This window comes from Anolis sagrei, chromosome X (genome assembly GCF_037176765.1).
Source record: "Anolis sagrei isolate rAnoSag1 chromosome X, rAnoSag1.mat, whole genome shotgun sequence".
Taxonomy (NCBI): domain Eukaryota; kingdom Metazoa; phylum Chordata; class Lepidosauria; order Squamata; family Dactyloidae; genus Anolis; species Anolis sagrei.
Genome location: NC_090034.1, coordinates 97,291,253 through 97,318,971, shown reverse-complemented (window position 1 = coordinate 97,318,971; position 27,719 = coordinate 97,291,253). Strand labels below are relative to the sequence as shown.

At 42.6% G+C, this 27,719-nt stretch overlaps 2 protein-coding genes across 3 annotated transcripts in view; both read right to left on the bottom strand.

The window, feature by feature from the left end:
• The window catches only part of LOC137094912 (rho-related GTP-binding protein RhoU-like), a 277,821-nt gene that overhangs the window by 229,679 nt on the left and 20,423 nt on the right, over nt 1-27,719 (bottom strand). The window contains exon 4 of one of the 2 annotated variants that reach the window (XR_010908739.1): nt 17,685-17,803. The exons of the other annotated variant lie outside the window; for it this stretch is intronic. The gene's annotated coding sequence lies outside the window, so the exon portion shown is untranslated. Of the gene's footprint in view, nt 1-17,684; nt 17,804-27,719 lie in introns of those variants that run through there. 2 annotated transcript variants of the gene reach the window in all.
• Nucleotides 980-26,931, bottom strand: LOC137094719 (ras-related protein Rab-4B). Its single transcript, XM_067460897.1, has 8 exons — nt 26,817-26,931; nt 18,275-18,355; nt 14,167-14,281; nt 13,873-13,935; nt 11,187-11,341; nt 8,042-8,137; nt 5,827-5,979; nt 980-3,427 (listed from the first exon to the last, which is right to left on the bottom strand). Exons 1-7 carry the CDS (start codon nt 26,830-26,832, stop codon nt 5,864-5,866), a joined length of 642 nt encoding a protein of 213 aa, XP_067316998.1. The 5' UTR covers nt 26,833-26,931; the 3' UTR covers nt 980-3,427; nt 5,827-5,863.

Genomic DNA, 27,719 nt, shown 5'->3' with positions numbered 1-27,719 from the left:
AACAAATATAAACTTATTAGTATTTCAGTGGGAAGTGTGGGCCTGCTTTTGGCTGATGGGATAGGATTGTTGTTGTTGTTGTTGTGTGCTTTCAAGTCATTTCAGACTGTGGGCCTGCTTTTGGCTGATGAGACAGGATTGCTGTTGTTTTTGTGTGCTTTCAAGTCGTTTCAGACTGTGGGCCTGCTTTTGGCTGATGAGACAGGATTGCTGTTGTTTTTGTGTGCTTTCAAGTCGTTTCAGACTGTGGGCCTGCTTTTGGCTGATGAGACAGGATTGCTGTTGTTGTGTGCTTTCAAGTCATTTCAGACTGTGGGCCTGCTTTTGGCTGATGAGATAGGATTGTTGTTGTTGTTGTTGTTGTTGTATGCTTTCAAGTCATTTCAGACTGACCCTGAGTGAGGGCTGGATAAATTACCTTGGAGGGCCGTATCTAGCCCTAGGGCCTTAGTGTGGGGACCCCTGCACTATACCATGCCTATAGACAACATGCTCTCAGTAAAATCAAAGGCAATATGTCTCTCCATATCAATTGCTGAGGAGCAGAAGCACACAGGTTGTCAAGCCTGGCTTCTCTTGGGGGCATCCACTTAGTGTGGGAAACATGATACTGGACTAGAGAAGGCTTTGGCCTATCTAGGACAGCTCTTCCCAGAACAGAAACAAACCACTGCTGTCTTAAAGCTGCACCTGTGAGCTTTCCAAAAGTGACTGGCCGGCTGACAGAAACAGAGGTACGTTCGGAAAAGAATTCAATGTGTTCCTAAAGGGAGGAGGCAGAACTACGGAATGGAAGCCGGAAGAACATCCTGGGATCTTGATTCCTCGGGGACAAGCATTTGGGTTGTCACAGAGGCAGCCTTGTGTACGTGGCAAGCGATGGGGATGCGCCTTGGCTCTGAAACCTACCCACCATTCTGTCACTTGGCCAGAAAAAGGAAGGAGAAGGAGAGGAAAAAAATGCACCATCAGGCTCACGTTTGGAAAAGAAAACAAAAGAGAACACTTTATGTCGGAGAATCATTTCACAGCCTTAAATTGGAGGGAATGTTTGCATTAAGAGAAAGGGGAAAAAATCAATGGAGGATCAGAGTTATAAACTGCTTTGTAACAGTCAGCGACTCAACCCCAGATTAAAAGCAACCGTATCCAAATTGCCCCGGCCTATCCCTCAAGGGAGATTACAAGGAAATGGGAAGGAAGTGGTTTGTAGGAGGATTTGGGGCAGGGAAAGCAAGTTTGGGGCACAAATAAGGTGACAGTGGGCTCCTACCCTGACACAGAAGTAATAAATAACCAAGTTAAACATTACATTTAAAAAAAAAACAACAACAAGGAACCATTCAAACTAGACTTCCTCTTGGACATAGGTTGGAGGGCGCTCAGACACAAAAGGCGTTGGGTGGGGTGAAGAATAATCTTGTAATCTTAGCCCATAAGGCATGCAAGAAGTATCAGAAGAGAAGAAAAGCAGAACTGGCTCTGCAAATCAAACCCAGTGTCTCTCTGTCCTCTTCTCCTTTTCTCCATTATCAACCGGAAAGAGTAGAAAGTGCCCGAGTGTCCAGTCGGACACCCAACTCATTTTTGGTCTATTTGTCCCGACGGTGCCTCTTTCCCAGTGACCGTTTCTAAAGGAACACAATCATATTATGACAACTGGCACCCTGCCACGGTCCCAGAGGGCACAGTGGAAATGCAGACCAACTTGTGGAAAAGCAGCAATCCAAGAAAGGCATCCTTGTGTGCAAGACTGGACAGACAAACAAGTCCCAAGGTGGCAGGCTACTGGCCAAAAGAGGAGGGATGGCACTGGATACCACAAACTGGCTGTGAGACAAGAAGGAAGATCCCACCTGGCAGGGAAAATTCCTTATTTGCTGTCCTACTCTATGTCAGACTCCCATGCAGCCCATTCAACTACTGGCAGTTTGTAACTATACAGCTAAATCTGAAGGACACAGAGTTGAAAATTGGATTCCTTTTTAGAAACTAAACTCCATCTCAGTGGTTCTCAACCTGGGGTCCCCAGATGTTTTTGGCCTACAACTCCCAGAAATCCCAGCCAGTTTGCCAACTGTTAGGATTTCTGGGAGTTAAAGGCCAAAAACATCTGGGGACCCCAGGTTGAGAACCACTGGAAAATTAAAGGGCCACAGAAAATTCGCCAAAGAGGTGAGCATTTCTGGAGATGAAGGGCCCCCTCTTCTAAGCAACTGGGCCTTAAAAACTCACAAGCAATTCACAGAGTTGCCTGGTCAAAGGTTTTAAGGCACAGGAGCTTGACAGTGGACAGGAATCCAAGACAACGCCAGTCGACGGTTGTAAAAGCCTCCAGGGAAGGACAAACATGTCATGCCCACCTCCTTCCTCCACTATGAGAGACATGATCGCATATGCAATGTTTCCTGCTCAAAAGGTCTAGAATCCTTATTAGAAGCGCTCACAAACCAAACCGGGAACTTCCAGCAAACTAACAACTGATTCAGCACACAACCCCAGGCACACAATGTTGTTTCTCATTCAGCCAAGGGGAGATAACAAGGGGACTGGAGATAGCGAAAAAGTGCCTGAAAACCATACAAACTTATTATAGCTTTTTTAAAAACCAAACCGAGGAGGTACCTTCAGAGAAGTGGCACCAAAGAATCAAACAAAAACACCACAATTGGACCTGGTGTGGACAGAAATTTAGGCCGGACCTCATCACTGGACAGGCAAGCACCAGAGATGCTACAAGGGGGGAGGAAAGGGGTCTTTTGGTTTTGCCACCAAGGCAGAATATTCAGAAATGGCTGGAAGGGCATAGCATCTGAGGATCCCCAGCAATGTTTTGTGTGCTCTCACAAAAAAACCCCCCAAAAAACATGGTAACTTCTCCTACAAAGATGGAATGAAGGTTTACGCTTAGGAGGGAGAAGAGAAATGAAATATCTCCGAAATGACCCAAGTGCCCCCCCCCCTTTCTTGCCCCCTCAAATCACAATCATATTTTGTTGCCATATTACGTCAAAAGTAATTGAGTGCACCAAAGGCTGAGGGAGCTGAGGAGGCTCGGATTCTTTCTGGGGTTCCCCACCACCTTTGATGAGCCTGTCGCCCCAGACCTCAAAGCCATCACAGTCCCAGGGGGGCCGGAAGAAGGGGCTTGGCCTTCAGCATAGAAAAGGGACCCGAGTTCACCGAAGCCAGAGTCTCCCTTGCACACCTCCTGCGTGGAAGCCTGTGCCTGAGAACTGAACTTGCAAAGCGTTCCATCCGGATGCGAGGCAAGAAGGAAGGGGAGGACGGTGGCAGGATGGAGATGGAGCCAGGTTCCTTGCAAAGGCTCAAGAGGGCTTCAGCCAACAAGACACGTGGTCCTGGGGAACGGAACGGAAGAAAGTGCTTCATACAGCCCTGGGTCCAGCGCAACTGAATTCCAGCACTGAGGGTTGAAAGAGACAAAAGGGAACGGGGAAGAGGAAGAGAGATCAGAACAACAGTCAGGAGTATGTGCTTCATGAGTGACTCACCTGAAATGCTGTTATTTATTTACTAGCTGTACCCGCCACGCGTTGCTGTGGCCAAACCTCCCGCCCTCTTTCTTCCCTTCTTTCTCTCCTTCCTTCCTTCCTTCCCTCTTTCCTTCCCTCCCTCTTTTTTTTTCTCTTCTTCTTTCTTCCTTCTCAACCTGTTTCTTTCCTCACTTCCTTTGCTCTTTGGTTTCATCCTTCCTTGTCTCTTTCCTTCCTTCCTTCCCTCCCTCTTTCTTTCGTTCCTTCTCTCCTTCCTCCCCTCTCTCTTTCCTTCCTTCTTTCACTTTTTTATTTCCTTCTGTCCTTCCTTCCTTCCTTCTCTACCTTTTTTCTTTCCTTCTCTCCCTCTTTCTCTCCCTCCTTTCTTCCTTTTCTATGTATATGTATTTTGTGTATATATATTTCTGTATATATTTGTGTATATGTGTATATATGTGTGTTTGTGTATACATGTGGTTTTGCACATGCGTTGTAATGGATTTTTTGTTTTTTCGCTTTTTAAGTCTCTTCCGCTGTGTTTTCCAGTGTTTTTATGAGTGATGACCTGATAGGTGTATTGTCTCAAAATTTGGTGTTAATTCGTCCAGTGGTTTTTAAATTATGTTAATCCCACAAACAAACATTACATTTTTATTTATATAGGTTTATTTATTTACGACATTACTATGCCGCCCTTCTCACCCCGAAGGGGACTCAGATCAGCTTGCAAGATATATATACATACAATATATTATATTATTAGCATAGTACAATATCAGTATTAAATATTACTATATTGCACTATAACATTATATTGTAATATTATTAGTAATATTACCTGTAATATATAATATATAATACAATCTTCCCAGCTCATTAAAGAACCCCTTCACAAACTAAAGACTAGTTTTCACTAAAGCCTTGTAAGAAATGGTACCATTTCAGACTGGAGTGGAGCAAGGAAAGCTGACATGACTTCCCCACAAAAACAAACCCAAAACATGCACCTTCCATGCTGTATTAGACCCACATCCAGAAACATGAATGCATCCTGTCAGGAATAATAAAAATGTAACCAGTAATTTTAATTACAAAACATGTGAATCAAGTACTGAGTTAGTAGGCCGAAGCCTGTTAAGAGTCAATGGACCGAAGCTAGTGTCGTCCTGAAGTGTGTGCGATAAACCTCTGTGTGAGAGAAGCCTAGTGTGAGAAAGCTTCAGGGTGGAGGCTGCTTTGTGTAAAGCGACTATGTATTTCTTTATTTGTGTTATGGAAACCTTGTTCTTGTAAATAGTGCGACCATATTATTTTACCACAAAGAAAAGCCTCCTATGGAAGAGATAACATTGGTCTGTGTGTTTTTGTTCTCACTTTGGGCTACTGGTGGTGGGTCACACTGCTGCTGATAATTTACTCTGCTTTGCATTTATGAGGAGGGTCCTTCATTAATAAGTCCACTTGCCCAACAATGTGAAGTGTGACAACTGGAACAATAGGAAAACCGTGGTGATTTCTTTCCCCCTCTTGTTCTGGCTTTAGGATATTTATGCCTGTCAATTCACAAGCTCACACTCATATTTCTCAGATACTTGTCATAAAGCTGAAGAAGCAAGGAACTGGGAGAGAGTTCCCATTTCCAATTATTTGGTATCTGGCTATAGAATCATAGAATCCTAGACTTAGAAGAGATCTCGTGGGCCATCCAGTCCAACCCCATTCTGCCAAAAAGCAGGAAAATCGCATTCAAAGCACCCCCAACAGATGTCCACCCAGCCTCTCCAAAGGAGGAGCCTCCACCACACTCAAGGGCAGAGAGTTCCACTGCTGAACAGCTCTCACAGTCAGAAAGTTCTTCCTAATGTCGAAGTGGAATCTCATTTCAAGTAGTTTGAAGCCATTGTTCCATGCCCTAGTCTCCAGGGCAGCAGAAAACAAGCTTGCTCCCTGCTTCTTATGACTTCCCCTCACATCTTGATCCACAGCCCTCATCATGTCTCCTCTCAGCCTTCTCTTCTGCAGGCTAAACATGCCCAGCTCTTTAAGCCGTTCCTCATTGGGCTTGTTCTCCAGACCTTTGATCATTTTAGTCACCCTCCTCTGAACACATTCCAGCTTGTCAACATCTCCCTTGAATTGTGGTGCACAGAACCTTTTGTCAGAGGATGACCATAACCCTCTGTCTTGTTTTCTAGCCCTCATTGATCATGGATGACTCGCAAATGGTCAAGAGTCACACCCTATTCCCTTGATAAGGCTTCAGTAAGACTCCCACAAACCCAAGGTATTCGGGCTACAGCATTCTTCACACATCCCTGACCAGGTTTACCTCGCAAGACAGTTTTCAGCATGCTTGAATTTTGGCTCTAGCAGTTGCATTGTTGTCGGGTCTGTGCTTGGGTCCCTCGGGGTTGCCGCAGTTGCCTCAAGGAAGCATCCCCGTACTGGATGCCTGAACCCATCCGCTCTGGATCCAGTTCACCTGGAAGGTTAAGAAGGGGGGGAGGGATTGTCACAAACATAATCATATTAGGCTTTAGATCAGTGTTTCCTCAATCTTGGCGTCTGGGCGCATAGGGGTCATGAGAGGGATGTCAGAGGGGTCATCAAATACCATTCAAAAACACAGTATTTTCTGTTAGTCCTGGGGGTTCTGTGTGGGAAGTTTGGCCCAATTCTATCGTGAGGTTCAGAATGCTCTTTGATTGTAGGTGAACTACAAATCCCAGCAACTACAACTCCCAAATGTAAAAGCCTATTTTTCCCAAACTCCACAAGTGCTTACATTTGGGCATATTGAGTGCCAAGTATGGTCCAGATCCATCGTTGTTTGAGTCCACAGTGCTCTCTGGATGTAGGTGAACTACAACTCCAAACCCTTCCAGTATTTTCTGTTGGTCATAGTTTTGTGTGCAAAGGTGGGTTCAATTCCATTGTTGGCAAAGTTCAGAATGCTCTTTGATTGTAGGTGAACTATAAATCCCATCAACTACAACTCCCAAATGACAAAATTAACCCCCAACCTCACCAGTATTCCAATGTGGGCATATCAGGTATTTGTGCCAAATTTGATCCAGTGAATGAAAATACATCCTGCATATCAGATATTTATATTATGATTCATAACAATAGCAAAATTATAGTTATGAAGTAGCAATGAAAATTATTTTATGGTTGGAGGTTACAACATGAGGAACTGTATTAAGGGGTCGTGGCATGAGGAAGGTTGAGAAACACTGCTTTAGATGCTCCTTTTCGTATCTTATAGAGTTGCCAGGTTGAATACAGGACAAGTGATGGCTGGATCACTATCAAAAACGCTTACTCTTTGTCATGTATTATGTTCTGCAGTTGATAGTGGTTGGTGATGGAAAGGTTAATGTAAGTCTTAGTTCTAAAGGGTTGAGTAATCTGTAAGTAAGAGTTCATGGGTGAAAGCAATTAAAGGTGGAGGCACGCAAGAGATAGGTTGTAGCTGGGTGTTTCTGGATATAAGGAGCTAGCGTTGGGACTGATCTTTGAGAAAAAAGTATTGTCTTATTTTGGTGATAGACGCTGCTGGTTTTCCCCCAAGTTTGTGGATTTTCAGTATCCTGGCCTGTATCCTGTCCTCTTGGAACCCTGGAACCTTAAATCTTTGGACTGGCTTTTGACTATGGTATAGACCAGGGGTCCTCAAACTTTTTAAACAGAGGGCCAGGTCACAGTCCCTCAAACTGTTGGAGGGCCGGATTATAATTTGAAAAAAATATGAATGAATTCCTATGCACACTGCACATATCTTATTTGTAGTGCAAAAAACACTTAAAAACAATACAATAATTAAAATGAACAATTTTAAGAAATATATATTTATTAGTATTTCAATGGGAAGTGTGGGCCTGCTTTTGGCTGATGAAATAGGATTGTTGTTGATGTTGTGTGCTTTCAAGTCATTTCAGACTTAGGTTGACTCTGAGCGAGGGCCAGGTAAATGACCTTGAAGGGCCGTATCCGGGCCCCGGGCCTTAGTTTGAGGACCTCTGGTATAGACCCTTGATCCCTGGACTTTGCTCACTGAACTCTCGGTGTTTGACTACTGGACTAGACCTTTAGACTACGGTGTTATCTTGAACCTGCAACAGTGTTTGCTGTCAGTTTTGTTTTATATTCTATGGCTGAATGCTATCTTTATGTTTTGGACTATTAAAACAGCCAGAAAGTAAGTGCTGTTTTAAGTAAACTGTTTGATACAAACTGAGTGATTGTTTGGTTCATCTCTACCTGAATAAGGCAGAGCCCTGGCATCATGACACTCTTCAACTGTCTCCTCATGACATGTCAAAAAATAACTTGGGGCAAAAGATGCTATTGTATCGGTTATGTCATGTGTGTTGCTGATGTTTCATAGTGTGCCTCTGCTCCATAAAACTTCTTTGAAATCACACAGACACACGTGTTTCAGAGGTATTAATGTTACAAGGCAAAAATATTTTCATCCAGACTTGGGGAGTGGGAGGTATATTTTGTTTTGGACTCAAGACAGGAAAGGAATCCAGACGCACCTGATTCAATTTTGTTCAGTATAGTCCGAGCGCATTTTAGGAAAGCTTCTTCTACATTCTCCCCGGTCAAGGCGCTGGTCTCAAGGAACATTAACTCTGTCACATTAAAAAGTAAGGACACAGAATCAATATTAGTTTAGTCATGCAAAATCAAGCCAAAGAGGGAGTGGGGCAAAACTTCTCTCCTTCCAGCTCCGAAAAGGGAACATGTTGATTGAAAACTCCCAAAAGAAGGGGCTGGAATAATTCATAAGTGGAGCCTATAATCATGCCAAGATTCAATTGCTTCCCACAACTTCTTCTCCAAAATTGAGGGTTAGCTGCCTCATGAGGTTTGCATGTGATCAAGGAGGTAGGCACAAAACACCATTACTCATTAACCAGTCAATGGACACAATAATTATGCAGCCTACAAGAAGAGCAAAGGCACGAAAAAGCACTGGGTTGCTGTGAGTTTTATTTATTTATTTACAGTATTTATATTCCGCCCTTCTCACCCCACAGGGGACTCGGGGCAGATTACAATGTACATATACATGGCAAACATTCAATGCCATAGACACACAACATATATAGACAGACACTCAGAGGCTATTTAACATTCCAGCTTCTGGCCACCAGGGGAGCTGTCGCTTCACCGTCCCTTTGTGAAACTGATGAAGTACTTCCTCATTCTTTGCATACTTCCTGGAGATTTTTATGGCCTCGTAAATCAGTTAAATTAGCCTCCCCAAATAAGCGGACTCCGACCTGGGCTGGCTTCGAACTTATGACCTTTCGGTCAGTAGTCATCTTAATGCAACTGCGCCACAGTCCCGGTGCTGTATGGCTATGTTCCTGAAGCATTCTCACCTGACATTCCCCCCCCACCACCACCACCTATGCCAGGCATCCTCAGAGGTTGTGAGGTCTGTTGGAAACTAGGCAAATGAGGTTGATATATTGTAGAATGATGTCCATGGTGGGAGAAAGAACTCTTGTAGAATACTCTCCCTAGCGAAATTAGGTCAGCTTCATCCTTCCTCCCTTTTAGAAAGAAGCTCAAAACATGGTTTTGGGACCAAGCATTCGGACAATAGGTTTGGCAGCGTTCACAAAGTTTGAACTTTGACAAGGAGAGACTTTGGACTGAGCCGTCGGTCGCTAAATCAGATCTGGATCCGGGTACTTGATGAATAAGAATAATGTTTTAATATATTTTAATTTAATGTTTTATTTCTTGAATAATATTGTCGTAATGTATTTTGCATGTTGTATGTGGTCGGCATCAAATTGCTGCAGTTGTAAGCCACCCTCAGTCCCCCTTCGGGGGTTGAAAAGGACGGGGTAGAAATGTTGAAATAATAATAATAATAATAATAATAATAATAATAATGGATTGTCGATGTTGCAATTCCAGGTGACAGCAGGATTGAAGAGAAACAACTGGAAAAGCTGACACAATATGATTTAAAGATCAAATTGCAAAGACTCTGGCACAAACCAGTAAAGGTGATCCCGGTGGTGATCAGCACACTGGGTGCAGTGCCCAAAGACCTTGGCCTGCACTTAAACACAATCTGCACTGACAAAATTACCATCTATCAGCTGCAGAAGGCCATCTTACTGGGATCTGCATGCATTATTTCCCGATACCTCACACAGTCCTAGACACTTAGGAAGTGTCTGATGTGTGATCAAATACAACAGCCAGCAGAGTGATCTTGTCTGCTATGTACTCATCTTGTTGTATTTCAAATTATTATTGTTGTTGTTGTTGTTTTCTTGAAGCAGGTGTGAATGTTGCAATTGGCCACCTTGATGACCATTTAAGCTTCAAAGCCTGGCTGATTGCTGAATTGGGGGATCCTTTGTTGGAAGGTGTTAGTTGGCTCAGATAGATTATTGTCTGGAATTCCCCTGGGGTTTTTTTAAGTGTTGCTCATTATTTACTGTCCTGAACACAGCGTATTATTTGAGAACATAGAAATGCTGGACCATTTACAGCCTTGCAGCTTCAAAGCCTGGCTGATTTCTGCCTGTGGGAATCCTGTGTTGGGAGGTGTTAACTCGCCCTGATTGTTTCATGTCAGGTTGTGAGAAAAGGATGCTTCTGGAACATGGCCAAACAGCCTGGAAAACTCACAGCAACCCAAAAATAATAATAAATCATAAAATTGTAGAGGTGGAAGAGATCCCAAGGGGATGACATCCAATCCATAATCATACATTTAGGTTTGCAAGGTCTTTTTTAGTCTTCTCTTCTGGTGCCTGGGCCTTCCCAAACTACAACTCTCAAGACTCATGGATGAACTTTTTAATGGACAGTTTCAACGGAAAAGAGGAAACCATGAAAATGAACAAAATCTGGCTACCAATATGAAAAAAACTCTGAAATCAATACAGTAAATAAAGAGCAACATTCAAACAACAGGAGACTTGAGTCAATCAGGGCCAGCTGACACCTCCCAACACAGGATTCCCACAGGCAGCAATCAGCCAGGCTTTGAAGCTGCAAGGCCATTCAATGCTAATCAAGGTGGCCATTTGCAACATTCACTCTTTCTTCCAACAGACACCAACACAGGATTCCCACAGGCAGCAATCAACCAGGCTTTGAAGCTGCAAGGCCATTAAATGCTAATCAAGGTGGCCAATTGCAACATTCACAGACAAGAGTTCTTTCTCCCATCTTGGACATTCCACAGATATATAACCTCCCTTGTCTAGTTTCCATCAGACCTGTCAACCTCTGAGGATGCCTGCCATAGATATTGGTGAAACATCAGGAGAGAATGCTTGTGGAACATGGACATACAGCCTGGAAAACTCACAGCAACACAGTGATTCTGGCCATGAAAGCCTTTGACAATACATGAAGAAGCAGCTTAGCTCCAAAGCCATGTGACAAGACTTGAGCATCCCCTGCTGGACAAGAGAGCTCCGGACAAGCTTCTGCTACCAAAGGGACAGCACAAGGAGAACACAATGTACACAAGCACCACTCAAAAAGCAACTATTTGTCAGCAGTTATTTTACAGTGTGGGAGGAATGGCTAAGCCCAAACAAGGACAGGTGTGGTGAAGAAAACAATCGCTTGAACTACACTATCAGAACCCCTACTTCTGTCTTCCTCCCAGCCCTTCCAACCTCTTGCAGAGCTTACCATTTTCCTGAGCAAAACGTGAAGCTTCCAAAAACGTAACTTCTCGGTCAGCGTCCAGGTCTTTCTTGTTGCCACAGAGAATGATGACTATGTTGGGGCTGGCTAGAGTCCGGGCATCTGTTAGCCAGTTGGTCAAGGCATTATACGTCTCTCTGCTGCAGAAGACAAACGGGGCTTTTTCAGTCATGCAAAGTGTTGGAAGTAACTACCTTCTACAAACCTCCTATACTAGTTATTTGTTATATATATAATTGTGATTGCTTACTATAAAAATAAAAGGTGAAGGTATCCTCTTGGCATTAAGTCTAGTTGTGTCTGACTCTGGAGGTTGGTGCTCATCTCCATTTCTAAGCCAAAGAGTTGGTGTTGTCCATAGACGCCTCCAAGGTCATGTGGCCAGCATGACTGCATGGAGTACCATTACCTTCCCAAGAAGTTGTACCTATTGCTCTACTCATTTGCATGTTTTCCAACTGCTAGGTTGGCAGGAGCTGGGCCTAACAGCGGGAGCTCACCCTGCTCCCCAAATTCAGACTGTCAACCTTTCAATCAACAAGTTCAGCAGCTCAGCGGTTTAACCCATTGCACCACTAGGGGGCCTTGCTTATTATATCGTATGTATATATTGATATTTATTTATTAGTTATTTATTTACTCTATTTATATACCATCCATCTCAGCCCGCAGGCAACTCGGGGCTGTTTACAGCTGGTGCCAAGACCATAAAATACAATTTCAATACAATGAAAACAATCAGACAATAAAACCACAACAAAATCAATAAAAACATGAACATTAGGGTCTCCTATTAAAAACATTGCCCAATCACATCGTCCATCCATTCCATTTTTCTATGTCTGTTGCACTGTATATGGAAATGCCTGCTCAAAGAGCCAAGTTTTGACTCTCTTTTGAAATGTTAAAAGGGATTTGCAGTTTTCCCCTTAACTCTATGTTGTTTGAGGTTGTGGGAGGGACTGCAAAACATGTGATCAGATCTGGGACTGCTCTGCGGACAGTCTCAATTTTAGAGGACAGACTCCATTAAACTCTCAGAATTAAAGATGTTGCTGTTGATTCTAAGAAAAATGCCCCGTGTTATCTACACAAACAACTTCAAATATACCTGCAACAAGATTGACAAGCAATGTACTTGTATGCTGAATACATGAAGTTTGTAAATAAACCAACTATGTTATTTTAACAGTCTATTTATTTTTGTCTCTTGAGAGCATGATTTAAAGCAAAATATATTTTATGGGGGAGTAGATGTTTTTGGGCCTCCCCTGAGTGGCTGAACTTGCTGACCAAAAGATTGGTGGTTCGAATTCGGGGAGCAGGGTGAGCTCCTGCTGTTAGCCCTAGCTTCTGCCAGCCTGGCAGTTCGAAAAATGCCAATGTGAGTATGGGTTGTTGTAGGTTTTTTCGGGCTATATGGCCATGTTCTAGAGGCATTCTCTCCTGACGTTTCACTTGCATCTATGGCAAGCATCCAATGGATGCTTGCCATAGATACAGGCGAAAAGTCAGGAGAGAATGCCTCTAAAACATGACCATATAGCTCGAAAAAAAACCTACAACAACCCAGCCATTCTGGCCATGAAAGCCTTCGACAATACATCAAATGTGAGTAGATCAATAGGTATTGCTTTGGCGGGAAGGTAACGGTGCTCCATGCAGTCACACTGGCCACGTGACCTTGGAGGTGTCTACGGACAACGCCTGCTCTTCAGCTTAGAAATGGAGATGAGCACCACCTTCCAGAGTCAGACACAACTAGAGTTTATGTCAGGGGAAACCTTTACATTTACCTTTAGATATTTTTGAGCAACTTAAATAATACTTCAGAAAATCTGCTATTTATCTTGTGCGCTGGTATAATCTTTGTTCCTAACAGTTCAAAGAGATAAACCAGGTATATCAGTCTAATAACTGAGAAACCCAAATTGCCTTGCTCGAATGCTAGTGGATATTTACCACTAAGGAAGAGATTCATTCAAATAAGTTTTCAGCTCTTCTCAGGAAGATCATACTTTACTGAAAAGATTATGATCATTCCAAATAATGTGAATCCCAATTAATCTCTATTTATCACTCAAGAAGAGATTCACTCAAACAAGTTTTCAGCTCTTCTCAGGAAGATTATACTTTACCAAAAAAAAAAAAGTTATAATCATTCCAAATAGTGTGAATGCCAATTAATGTCCTAATTAATCCTTTCCAAAAGGCTTTGGAAATTCTGGTTTTCCTAAAAGGTTATGAATGCCTTTTCCAAAACAAAGAAGACAGAGAGATGCCACCATTTCCTCCTGCAGTGAACTTGAAAGACAGTCTCCAGGCTTTTCCCTTCCAATATCCTGAAGGGATCTCCCACTGCCCTAGATCAGGAGTGGGAAATGTCCAACTCTTGGTCTTTATACAGCCTTTTATGGTGGCTTTTACAGCCTGGTATCTGGGGCAGCTCAGAAGGCCTTCGGGATGTCCCAGTGGCAGAAAATTGGGCCCGAAACCTGTGAAGTTGCTCAGTTTGTCATAGCAATGCCACAATTAAGGACACACACACTAACATTCCCAACTCCATGGGTCATTTGTGTAAGTTTAAGTAATGGAACTGTTCAAGGTCCATTCTAACAATCCATGCTAGGCTCCAGGTGAAGGGGAAGACGAGGCAAATAATGGGACGCACCTGGTGATGTCGTAGACCAAGAGCGCTCCTGCTGCCCCCCGGTAATAGCTTCTTGTTACTGACCTACAGGGAAAGAGACTGAAGGCTTGTAAGAGCATCAAAGGCAGGATTTCGAAAAATCAGGATGTCAGCTACAATACCACTCAGCTGCCTTCCCCACCCTAATAGAACTCTGACAACTTGAAAGCCACCACAGGTGAACTAGAACTCCCACAGCCCCATCGCTTAGAATACAACTGTATTTCCTTTTGGGAAACTGGGGAGGGGAAATTCCACCTGGAATTTTTTCCTTACCTAAAGCGTTCTTGTCCAGCTGTATCCCAGATCTGGAGCTTCACCGTCTTGCCACCGACATTCACCACCTTTGATCCAAACTCCACCCCGATTGTATGGTTGGAATCCTGCTTGACTGAATAAATACATAGAAAAGGCGCAACGGATAAATGAGAGAGCACAGAAAGCTTTAAATCCTCATTAAAACAGCAATTTGGGATCCCAAAGTCCCATATCACTAAAAAAAAAAAAGAAGAAGAAGAAGAAGAAGAAGAAGAAGAAGAAGAAGAAGAAGAAGAAGAAGAAGAAGAGGCAAAGGATCATACTGCCAACATATTTAAACTGAGAGTTATTGTAATTAATTGCAATTGACAAGTAATTAAATCTTGTGAGCCAGCTGCAACCATACCCCAAAAAGCCTGACTTGACCACAGTGGTCCAAGCCTTAGTTACATCTAGGATGGACTACTGCAATGCAGTCTACGTGGGGCTGCCTTTGAAGACTGCTCGGAAACTGCAGTTAGTGCAAAGCTCAGCAGCCAGACTATTAACTGGAGCTGGTTATAGGGAGTACACTATGACCCTATTAAAGCAGCTTCACTGGGTACCAATGAGTTTCCAGACCCAATTCATAGTGCAGGTTATTACTTCTAAAGCCCTAGACACTTCAGGTCCAACTTATCTTCAAGACCGCATCTCCTTCCATGAACCAGCATGGGCACTAAGATCTACCAGAGAAGCTCTCCTCTCGATCCCACCTCTGATTCAAGTGCGGTTGGAGGGAACAAGACAGAAGACCTTCTCGTTGGTGCCCCCTCGACTTTGGAATGCTCTCCTGAGGGAGATTATTTATTTATTTACAGTATTTATATTTCGCCCTTCTCACCCCACAGGGGATTCGAGGCAGATCACAGTGCACATATACATGGCAAACATTCAATGCCATAGACACACAACATATCTAGACAGACACTCAGAGGCTATTTAACATTCCAGCAATTTAAGCTTCGTGAGGGTATGCTTGAATTCCGGCCACTGGGGGAGCTGTTGCTTCACAGTCCACTTGTGACACCCAGTCCTTGATGGAGTACTTCCTCATTCTTTCATCCGCTGCTGGAAATTTTTATGGCACTGTAAATTAGTTAAATTAGCCTCCCCACATAAGCGGTATCTAAATTTCCTAATTGACAGATGCAACTGTCTTTCGGGCTGCAAAGGTTGACAACAAGCTAGACAAATGGTTGGGAGCTTACTCCGACCCGGACTGGCTTTGAACTCACGACCTTTCGGTCAGTGGTGATTTAATGCAGCTGACTCCTAGCCAACTGCGCCCAATTAGGCTAACAGCCACTCTCCAAGCCTTCCATATACAATTGAAGACATGGCTGTTTCAACAAACCTTTGACCTTAATGAACATATTTGAGGACCTAGAGACTATCTCACCGTGCACTTTATGAGCCTGATATTGATTGCTGTTGTTTTATTCCTGCAGCTATTGTTGCATTTTACTGATCTGAGCTGGGGGGGGGGGGTGATGTTTATGTTAGTTGTTATTGCTTTTGTGTTATTGTTTTTGCACTTTTTGTATTTTGCATGTTTGCGCCTTTGAGCGCTTTGTGAGCTGCCCCGAGTCCCTCTGGGAGATGGTGGTAGGGTATAAGTAAAGATGATGATGATGATTATTATTATTATTATTATTATTAAATACCACAAACATCTGATTTACGGCTAAAGGGGCAATGGACCAGTGGACAGAGGGATGTAAATGATGGGATAAAAGAGAAGTGGTTACAGCATGAAGATGCAATTGTAGTGCACCACTCAAGGAAGGCATCCTGTGTAACTCTTTCACAGCCTGTTGCAGCACAGGAAGGAAGTGGGGAAGTGCTTTTCCTTCCATCAGTGATTTGCTTCATGTGAAAGTTTTCAGTGTTCTGTCAAAACAGCCTTATATAACCGAAGAAAACTCAATTTCCATACATTTGTCTTAAGACTGTCCAACTGTGATTAAACCATTATTCTATCCTTCTTCAAAGTAAATGTGGTTATGCATTCTTCCAATAACAATAAAGAGATTAAAATAATAAATGTAATCATAATAACAATAGAGTAAAATAATGGAAATATAATAGCAACAGTAATAATAGAGTAAAATAATAAATCTATATAAATAAACATGTAATGTTCGTTTGTGGGATTAACATAACTCAAAAACCACTGGATGAATTGACACCAAATTTGGACATAATACACCTATCAGGCCAACAAGTGACCATCACTCATGAAAACACTGAAAAACACAATAGAAGAGACTTTAAAAGCCAAAACAATAAAAGACGCTACAGCGCATATGCAAAAACAACTCCTCCTGGCAAACAAAACACAATAGCATATCCACACTCTCTTTCGGACTACAGCTCCCAGCATCCTGTAGACCAGGCCCTTTAGCAGAGGAGGAGGATGCAAATGCACTGTTTCCAAGCTACAAGCTTTCTTCTCCTTGGATTTCTTTGAGAGTATCCCATGCATATTTCCAATTTAGATAGATAGATAGATAGATAGATAGATAGATCAGGAGGAGTGCTGGGAGTTGAAGTCCAAGAATAGGTAGAGAAGGGAGAAAGGGAAAGGGAAAGAAAGGGGGTAAGGAAGGGAAGAGGAAAACAAGGAAGGAAGGAGAAAGAAAAGAGGAGAGAAAAAGAGAGGGAAGGTTGGCCACAGCAATGCGTGGCAGGTACAGCTAGTGTAATAATAATAAAGAGTAAAATAATAAATGTAATAATGATAATAATCATAGAGTAAAATGATAAAAGTAATAATAATAACAGAGTAAAATAAATAACCTTGACCCGAGTATAAGCCGAGAGGGACTTTTTCAACCTAAAAAAGGGCTGAAAAACTAGGCTTATACTTGAGTATATACAGTAGTTTCTGCCCAATTTTCTAGTTTTACGATCTCTGTTCCTATCTTCCAATGTGTTAGCCCTCCTCTCAGTTTTGAATCATTTGCAAACTTGCGAAGGATTCCCTCCATCTAAGTCACTGATAAAAACGTTGAAGACAAATGGCTCTAGGACAAACCCCTGAGACACTCTAATAGATATGTCCTTCCAATCTGAAGCACAGCCATTGATGATGTCTCTTTCAGCATGGTTTTCCAACCAATTATGGTTCTAGCTGACATGAATCCCATGTTTTTCAAAATTTACTAATCAAAATATTATGGGAGACCTTAACAAATGCTTTTCTGAAATGAATGACTTTCATGGCATTTCCAACGCAGTGTCGTCAAACATTCTGCAATGGCTTTGAACAAGATAAGAGGCCACTATGTCGATGGTGCAGTGGGTTAAACCACTGAGCTGCTAAACTTGTTGAAAGAAAGGTTGCAGGTTCGAATCCGGGGAGTGGTGCAAGCTTACGCTGTCAGCCCCAGTTTCTCCCAACCTAGCAGTTTGAAAACATGCAAATGTGAGTAGATCAATAGGTACCACTCCGGCGGGAAGGTAACAGCTCTCCATGCAGTCATGCTGGCCACATGACCTTGGAGGTGTCTACGGACAACGCTGGTTCTTTGGCTTAGAAATGGAGATGAGCACCACATCCCAGAGTCGGACACGACTGGACTTAATGTCAGGGGAAAACCTTTACCTTTACCTATGCTACATATTATTTTCCTTGACATAGACATGCTCCTGTCTCCACCCCTCAAAGTAAGAATATCTTATGAGAACTGCTTCAAAATCAATTGAACAGATGCATGAGAAGAACACAGAGAACATTCAGTTCAGGCAGGCAACATCTCTCCTGCCGGCACAACTTTAGTTGGAGGAATGATAAAAGGGCTCTTTCCTGCTGTGGAGCTCAGCATACCCAATTATCTCTGTGGAAGAATATTATCCAGATCCCTGCTTTTAAATGGGCTTTTAAAATGGCATTCATTTAATTCACTTTGCTGCAGCACTCCTGCATTTTAAATCTTGGCAATGTTCACTTCCCTCTATCTATCATGACTTTATTTAGGTTGTACGTCAAGTGGTTTCCATTATACTGCCTTTTATTTTTAATTTCTTGTATACTGCATGTGGTATAGCATTTGATACAGATTTTTTTAAAAAAACAACTCACATTTGTTTTCAATGAACTGATGCAGGAGGCAGGACTTCCCCGTTCCGGCACTTCCAATTACCAGGAATTTGAAGAGGAAATCTGGAAGGAGATCAAGAAATGGCCTTATGATGACAAGACAGTCCAAAAGCAGGAAACAATCAGGAAAAGAAAGGATTCTGGAAGAGAACAGCATCCTGGACAAGTGACGGCTGATGTTAAACGGCATTACAGAAAAGCAGGCAGTTACAGGCATTTAAAAAATTCAAAACCAAATCCCAAAGCCACTGGTGAAAAGATATATGTTGAGCATCACTTATCCAGAAATTTGAAATCTTCAAAATCCAAAATTGCCCACAGGAAAGGCTAAGATGGTGATAACATTGCTTTCTGATGATTCCATATATACAAACTTTGTTTCATAGACTAATCTATATAAATAAAAATGTAATGTTCATTTGTGGAATTAACATAACTCAAAAACCACTGGGCAAATTGACAAGAAATTTGGACAAAACACACCTATCAGGCCAATGTATGACCATCACTCATAAAAACATTGAAAAATACAGTGAAAGAGACTTTAAAAGCCAAAAAATAAAAAATACATTACAATGCATGCACAAAACGACATATATACAAACATACAAATATATACACACAAAAAACACATACTGGGCCACAGAAACGCGGCCCACACACAAAAAACACATACTGGGCCATGCAAAAACACAGACTGGGCCACAGAAACGCGTGGCAGGGGGTGGCTAGTATTATATAAAATTACTTTCAGGCAGGGTATATAAGGAACATAAATGAAATGCATGTTTACACCTAGACCCCACGTACAAAATATCTCCGTATGAACATATGTGCAGATGCAGGTATTCCACGCCACACCCTAAATCTGAAATCCATAACACTTCTGGTACGCTTCTATTCTGCCTTGGTCAGACCACACCTGGAATACTGTGTCCAATTCTGGGCACCATAATTGAAGGGAGATGTTAACAAGCTAGAATGTGATCAGAGGAGGGAGGCTAAAACGATCAAGGGTCTGAAGAATAAGCCATATGAGGAGCAGCTTAAAGAGCTAGGCATGTTTAGCCTGCAGAAGAGAAGGCTGAGGAGACATGATGAGGGCCATGGATCAAGATGTGAGGGGAAGTCATAGGGAGGAGGGAGCAAGCTTGTTTTCTGCTGCCCTGGAAACTGGGACGCAATGGAACAATGGCTTCAAACAACAGGAAAGAAAAGAGATTTCACCTGAACATTAGAAAAAACTTCCTAACTGTGAGAGCTATTAAGCAGTGGAAGTCTCTGCCCCGGAGTGTGGTGGAGGATCCTTCTTTGGAAACTTTTAAACAGAGGCTGGATGGCCATTTGTCAGGGGTGCTTTGAATGCAATTTTCCTGCTTCTTGGCAGAATGGGGTTGGACTGGATGGCCCACGAGGTCTCATCCAACTCTAGGATTCTATGATTTTAGGTAAGACATACTCAACCCTGCAATAATCTCAAAACTGAGATCTTCATTCTGCTTCTGAAAGTGGGACACCTTGAATCACCATTCCTTCTGGTAAAATATTTCAGCATTTCTTTGAATGCACTGGGGAGAAGTCTAGGCTTCCAGAAAGCTCAAGTCCACCCAACTTAGACTGCAAATAAGGCAAGAGGATTTTAATATAGGCAACCATTTCATCTAAGAGATATATATGGTGGACGAAGGACGACATTTTGGAAGCATGAGCCAAGTTTCCAAGCACTAGGTTCTTGACAGAGTCAGAGAATTTCTTGGTGATCAGGAAAAGAAGGAGCTATGTACAGAAACAAAACATTAATTGAATTGGTTTAGGACGCAGAATTTTAATGTTAATTCCTTACAACAGAGCTCCAAGGCTATCTCATTGAGACATCTTTCATTCACCAGCCTGCTTTGCCAGCTGTGTGAAGAGGACTAGAAATGTAGTGAATATATAAAAACCCAGGCAGGGGAATACTGAAAACAGAAATTAAATTAACAGGATAGAAAACCGTGAGTGTGATACAAAATAAGTAATTTTTAGATACATTTCTGACGCATTGGATTCCACTCCAGAGAATAAACAAGGTCACACCACAAATGACATAGTGTAGAACAGTGGCTCTCAACCTTCCTAATGCCATTACCCCTTAATACAGTTCCTCATGTTGTGGTGGCCCCCAACCATACAATTATTTTCATTGCTACTTCATAACTGTAATTTTGCTACTGTTATGAATCGTAATGTAAATATCTGATATACAGGATATATTTTCATTCACTGGACCAAATTTGGCACAAATACCCCGTACGCAAAATTTGAATATTGGTCGGGTTGGGGGAGGGATTGATTTTTGTCATTTGGGAGTTGTAGTTGCTGGGATTTATAGTTCACCTACAATCAAGGAGCATTAGGAACTACACCAATGATCGAATTGAACCAAACTTGGCACACAAAACCCCCATGACCAACAGAAAATACTTTACGGGTTTGGTGGACAATGACCTTGAGTTTTGGAGTTGTAGTTCACCTACACCCAGAGAGCACTGTGGACTCAAACAATGATGGATCTGGACAAACTTGGCACAGATACTCAATATGTCCATATGTGAACACTGGTGGAGTTTGGGGAGAAACAGAACTTGACATTTGGGAGTTGAAGTTGCTGGCATTTATAGTTCACCTACATACAATCAAAGAGCATTCTGAACCCCACCAACAATAGAATTGTGTGAAACTTCCCACAAAGAACCCCCACGACCAACAAAAAATATTGTGCTTTCTGATGGTCTTTGGCGACCCCTCTAGCACCCCCTCATGACCCCCTCAGGGGTCCTGACCCCAAAGTTGAGAAACGCTGCTGTAGAATATGCCTATCTTCTCTTCCCTCTTAGAGAAGTTATCTTTGCTGCTATAGGACCTTTATAGTACTTGTAATAAAGATATTTTGGGGGGCATTAGTTCTAAGATTGTCTAAAACAGGACCACCGCAGTACCAAAATCATTGCAAACAATCCTGTTAAGCTATTCATTTTCTCTCTTCAATCGTTTATACACAACATAAATTTATATATACATAAATACACACCCTTCCAGGGCAAAGATGTAAAATCTTTCCAACCTGGCTATAAAAGCAGGCAGGAGTTCACAAGCACCAATCCAGTTTATATGGAAAGAGGCACACCCTAAAAGAATCAACACCTCCACAATTTAAGATAAGACTGTCTTTGTTCAATAAAACTATCTCCGACGCAGGATTCGTTTTCCTCCTTTGTGTATTAGGAAAATATTTAAGGAACGGTTGCTGCAAAGCTACGTGAGAGGCAAAGAAGCAAGGACAGATAGGGATTTCTTTTTCTTTCAAAACACAAAGATGGCAAGAATGGGGATTTTTAAAGTTATTAATTATTGTATTGAAAATATGTCTCCCAATCCAGAAGGGCTCCTAAAATGACAATCAATTTTAAACACTTTTAAAAAACTCCTAAAAGCAGTTAAATCCTAGTTTCCAGTTTTGAAACAACTAAAACAACAATTTCTCACATCTCTCAAAATCATCACAAAAATCCTTCCAGATCACAAGCCATCCCAATAAGTCAGTTGCTCCTTAAACATTTTTCAATGCTCACAATGTCTCTAGTTTTCTGCTTTTGCATCAAAGCTGGCTTTGATCTCTCTAACATCCTAAAAAGTGGATCAAGCCCCTATAAAACTGTAGCAACAACAACATTCATGTGATTGCAGCGCATGTCCCACACTATACCACACCCTTCGCTTTCTACCCACAGGCCAACGGCAACTGAATGCACACTTTTAAGGTCTATATTTGTTGATTGCATACTGTCAAAGCACCAGCCCATTCAGGTTAAATATGTTTTCCCAATGTGTTGTTGAAGGCTTTCATGGCCAGAATCACTGAGTTGCTGTGAGTTTTCTGAGCTTTATGGCCATGATCCAGAAGCATTCTCTCCTGACATTTTGCCCACATCTATGACAGGCATCCTCAGAGATTGAGGGGTCTGTTGGAAACTAGGCAAGTGAGGTTTATATAACTGTGGAACGTCCAGGTTGGGAGAAAGTGTGAATGTTACAAACTGCCACCTTAATTAGCATTTAATGGCCTTCCCGCTTCAAAGCCTGGTTGCTTCCTACCAAGGGGAATCCTTTGTTGGGAGGTGTTCACTGGCTCTGATTGATTCTTGTCTGGAATTCCCCTGCTTCTTAAGTGTTGCTCTTTATTTACTGTCATCATTTTAGAGTTTTTTAAAAAAAAATACTGGTAGCCAGATTTTGTTCATTTTCATTGTTTTCTCCTTTCTGTTGAAATTGTCCACATGCTTGTGGATTTCAATGGCTTCTCTGTGTAGTCTGACATGGTGGTTGTTAGAGTGGTCCAGCATTTCTGCGTTCTCAAATAATAAGCTGTTTGAAGCCCTAACATGAATCAAGGAACATGAAAGGCACTGCAGACTACTTCAACCTGAGAAGTCATCCATAGCAGAGCACCTGATGAACCAACCTGGACACAGCATATTATTTGAGGACACAGAAATGCTGGACCATTCTAAATCAGGACAGTAAATCAGGAGAGTAAATAAAGAGCAACACTCAGAAAACTTCACTTGCCTAGTTTCCAACAGACCCCTCAACCTCTGAGGATGCCTGCCATAGATGTGGGCAAAATGTCAGGAGAGAATGTTTCTGGAATATGGCCATATAGCCCGGGAAACCCACAGCAACCTAGTAAATAGTCCCATGTCTGGAAGCTATTCCACCAATTTAACGGAACAGGTTTGCACAGTACATGCTGCAGAAACAGTTAAGTCTGGTTTCTTGCAATATTACAACTATTAAGATATTTTCATTTATTGGGTTGTTGTAGGTTTTTTCGGGCTATATGGCCATGTTCTAGAGGCATTATCTCCTGACATTTCGCCTGCATCTATGGCAAGAATCCTCAGATGTAGTGAGGTACTGAGGATGCTTGCCATAGATGCACGCAAAACGTCAGGAGAGAATGCCTCTAGAACATGGCCATATAGCCCGAAAACACCTACAACAATCCAGTGATTCCAGCCATGAAAGCCTTTGACAATATATTTTCATTTCTGTTTTCCAAGACCATAGTCTTCTCAGGGGACTGAATTAGAGACTTTTTCCAACTTTTGTTGTTGTTGTTCATTCGTTCAGTCGTTTCTGACTCTTCGTGACCTCATGGACCAGCCCACGCCAACTTTACAACTGTATTTTTCCACAAGACAGCGTTTCTCAACCTGGGGTTTAGTACCCCTGAGGGGGTTATGAGGGGATGTCAGAGAGGTCGCCGAAGACTATCAGGAAACACAGGGTTTTCTGTTGGTCATGGGGGGTTCTGTGTGGGAAGTTTGGCCCAATTCTAATTTTGGTGGGGTTCAGAATGCTCTTTGATTGTAGGTGAACTATAAATCCCATCAACTACAACTCCCAAATGTCAAACGTCTATTTTCCGCAAACTCCACCAGTGTTAGCATTTGGGCATATTGAGTATTCTTGCCAAGTTTGGTCCAGATCCATCATTGTTTGAGTCCACAGTGCTCTCTGGATGTTGGTGAACTCCAACTCCAACACTCAAGAACAATGCCCACCAAACCCTTCCAGTATTTTCTGTTGGTCATGGGAGTTCTGTGTGCCAAGTTTGTTCAATCCCATCACTAGTGGAGTTCAGAATGCTCTTTGATTGTAGGGGAACTATAAATCCCAGCAAGTACAACTCCCAAATGACAAAATCAATACCCCCCCCCCCCCCCGCAATCCCACCAGTATTCAAATTTGGGCATATCGGGTATTTGTGCCAAATTTGGTCCAGTGAATGAAAATACATCCTGCATATCAGATATTTACATTCTGATTCATAACAGTAGCAAAATGACAGTAATGAAGTAGCAACGAAAATAATGTTATGGTTGGGGGTCAGCACAACATGAGGAACTGTATTAAGGGGTCACGGCATTAGGACCACTGCTATAAGAAGTCTACAAACATAGCTTTCTCTTTCACCCATTTTAAATTGCACCCTCTTTCCTCTTGGTGCTGCAAACTTCCCAGTTTCATAAGTGTTCTATATTAAACCGGTGCAGAACTGGTACAGTTTGGTATACAGGGGAATGTGTTTAGTGTTGTAACACTTTGAAAAACTATTCACTTAGCTAAGATCCTTATCTGCCATGGAACCAGCACTCCGTTGCTCGATCTGGCTCACCTACCAAGGTGGCAATAAGGGTATAATTATCAGGAGACTGGCAATAAATAACATGTGTCCTGGTATTTCATTCAGGAACAGGAGTTTCCAAGATCTAAAGCCTCTATTTGCTTGTCTTACATGGAGGGAAAAAGAACAACCTGACCTAATGGAATGTAATGAGGGTGATTAGTGGGGAGCTGAAGTATTTCCTCCGCAAACAGGATATAATTATGATCTAAGTTTCCTCATCCTGCCTTCTACAATTTATGAGCTCAGGAGAAGAATCGGAAGGGCTTTCAAGATGCCCACCCAGCAATAATCCTTCAAGTCCGGTTTGCAAAATATGAAAACAAATAGCAGGACTCTTCAGCTGCAAACCAATGGAACACAATCGGTTCATGTGTGTGGTTAAACGGAAATTAACTAGGGGTTTGTTTCACAGCTTTGATGCAGCTTTCCTGCATCAACCATCACTTTAGGCATGGAAAGGAAAAAAGGAAAGGTTGTGGTGCCATACACTGCTGTGGGGAAAACAAGCAGTTATCTGGGCAAGCATTTGGTCCACATAGGAAGCATTCTCACAGCTTAAAATCCTGGTAGGGCTATGCCTTAAAATCAAAGCGTTGAAGAAAGCGAGAAGAAAACCCCACCTTACTCCAAGGCAGTGTATCCACTGCCAACCAGCTCTTACTGTTAGGAAGTTCTTCCTAATATTTATGTAGAGTATTTTTTTTCCTACGGTTTGAATCTATTGCTCCACAGTGTCCTAATCTCTTTAATGGAAAACTGTGTATTAGTATAATTGTCAGTATTACTAAATGTTGGAGCACCAGAAAACAAGCTTGCCCCTTTCTCAATGGGACATCCTTTCCAATATTTAAACCTGGCTAACATGTCACTTTTTCATCAACTCTTCCCCAAGTTTCAGTAGACCCAGTTCTTTCAGCTGCTCCTCATAGGGCATGGCCTCTAAACCTTGGAGTATTTTGATGGCGTTTATCTGGACATTTAATAATATCCTTCTTGAACTGTGATTTTGTTTTGTTTTTTTGTCGTATCAGGAGCGACCTGAGAAACTGCAAGTTGCTTCTGGTGTGAGAAAATTGGCCGTCTGCAAGGACATTGCCCAGGGGACACCCAGATGATTTGATGTTTTATCAAATTTGTGGGAGACTTCTCTCATGTCCCTGCATGAGGAGCTGGAGCTGATAGAGGGAGCTCATCTGCCTCTCCCCGGATTCGAACCTGTGACCTGTTGGCCTTCAGTCCTGCCGGCACAGGGGTTTAACCCACTGCGCCACCGGGGGCTCCATGTAATCCGGTTCAAAACAGATAATGTGGATTTGTTGATAATCCGAATTATACAGTAATGTAGACTAATATGATAATCCCGTTCAAAGGAGATAAAAACGGATTCTCTGCTGTGATAATCTGGATTATATGACAGTGTAGACTGATATAACACAGTTCAAAGCAGACCGCATGGATTTTCTTTGATAATCCAGATTATATGGCAGTATTGACTCATGTAATCCAGTTCAAAGCAGATGAAGATTCTCTGCTTTGATAATCTGGATTATGCGGCATTGCAGACTTATCAAATCCAGTTCAAAGCAGATAAATGTGGATTCTCTACTTTAATAATATGGATTATACAGCAGTGTAGACCCAAATAACCCAGTCCAACGCAAATAACGTGGATTTTCTTTGATAATCTGGATTACATGACAGTGTTGTCTCATATAATCCAGTTCAAAGCAGATGTAAATTCTCTGCTTTGATCATCTGGATTGTACGGCAGTGTCGAAGGGAGGTTGAGGTCCTTTCGGATCCGGAAACCTGTCCTTGAGTGGGTCACACTCTCTCAGCCTCAGAGGAAGGCCATGGCAAACCTCTTCTGAACAAAACCTTGCTCGAAGTCATAAAACAAAAGTCTTTTTGTTGTTATTGTTTTCCCAGTATTATCAATGTGTAGCTTTGCATCTTATTTTTAAAGCAGACATGGGGAAACTTGGGCCCTTCCAGGTGTTTGGGACTTCAACTCCCACAATTCCTAACAGCCTCAGGCCCTTTCAGGGCCTGAGGCTGTTAGGAATTGTGGGAGCTGAAGTCCCAAACACCTGGAGGGCCCAAGTTTCCCCATGCCTGCTTTAAAGAGTAAGAGAAACAGACTCTAGCAGACCCAGCAGCCCTTCCCCATTTCTCACCAAGCCACCACTAAAGCTGCTGACCTCCTCGTGATTCCTTCAGGCCTCCCAAAAGACAGGCCCCAGTCTCAGTTTTCAACACAGACACCCACATTCAGTTTAAGACCCGCTTTACCATAAGTCTCAGACATGGCTGGCTCGGTGGGGAGGGAGGCAGCCCCTCTCCTCTTCCCTCTCCTCCTCCTCTTCCCTTCTTTTCTTCTCTCCTTCCTTCTCTCACTGAGGCAGCTGCTGCTCCTGGGAACGACTCTCAAAACATGGCGGCGCCCAGGGAGCCGGCCAATATGGCGGCCACCGGGAGACGAGGCATTTCCGGGTTGTCGCTCCTCTCTGCGTCGCTCAGTCTGACGTCACGCGCAGTAAAAACAACCGGGCGCCGCATTTAGCCACGCCCTCCTGGAGTCTTCGCGTTGACACAGCGGCCCCTAGCGTTCGAAGGCCAGAATGCACTGAGGCAGAACACAAACTTGGAAATAAGTTTTCATAACTTTTATTCGTTTTTTGAACACCTGGCAACACTATCAGATACACTGATGAATTATTTCCTTCTGGCACCTCTTGTTGTCCTCCTTTTGAAACAGTCTTGCATGGAAATCTAAATCACCTGCTTCCCACAATGGTCCTCTTATTATTTATTTATTTATTTACATTATTTCTATCCGGCCATATCAGCCCGAAGGCGACTCAGGGCGGCACACACAGTCGGCACAATTCGATGCCATAAATACATACATTGATAAAACAAAAAGACACACAGTTGCATAAAGACAATGGCTAATAAAAATTTAAAAACTATGTCCTCTTGTTCAAATCCTCATCCGTTCCATCGTCTTGGCCGTTCCTGAGTCAATTTCCGATTCAAGTTTTTTCTATTTATCCCGAGGTTCCGAATGCTTGCTCAAAGAGCCAAGTTTTTACTCTTTTTCGAAAGGTCAGGAGCGAGGGGGCTGATTTAATATCCTTAGGCAGGGAGTTCCACAGGCAAAGGGCCACCACAGGGAAGGCCCTGTCTCTCGTC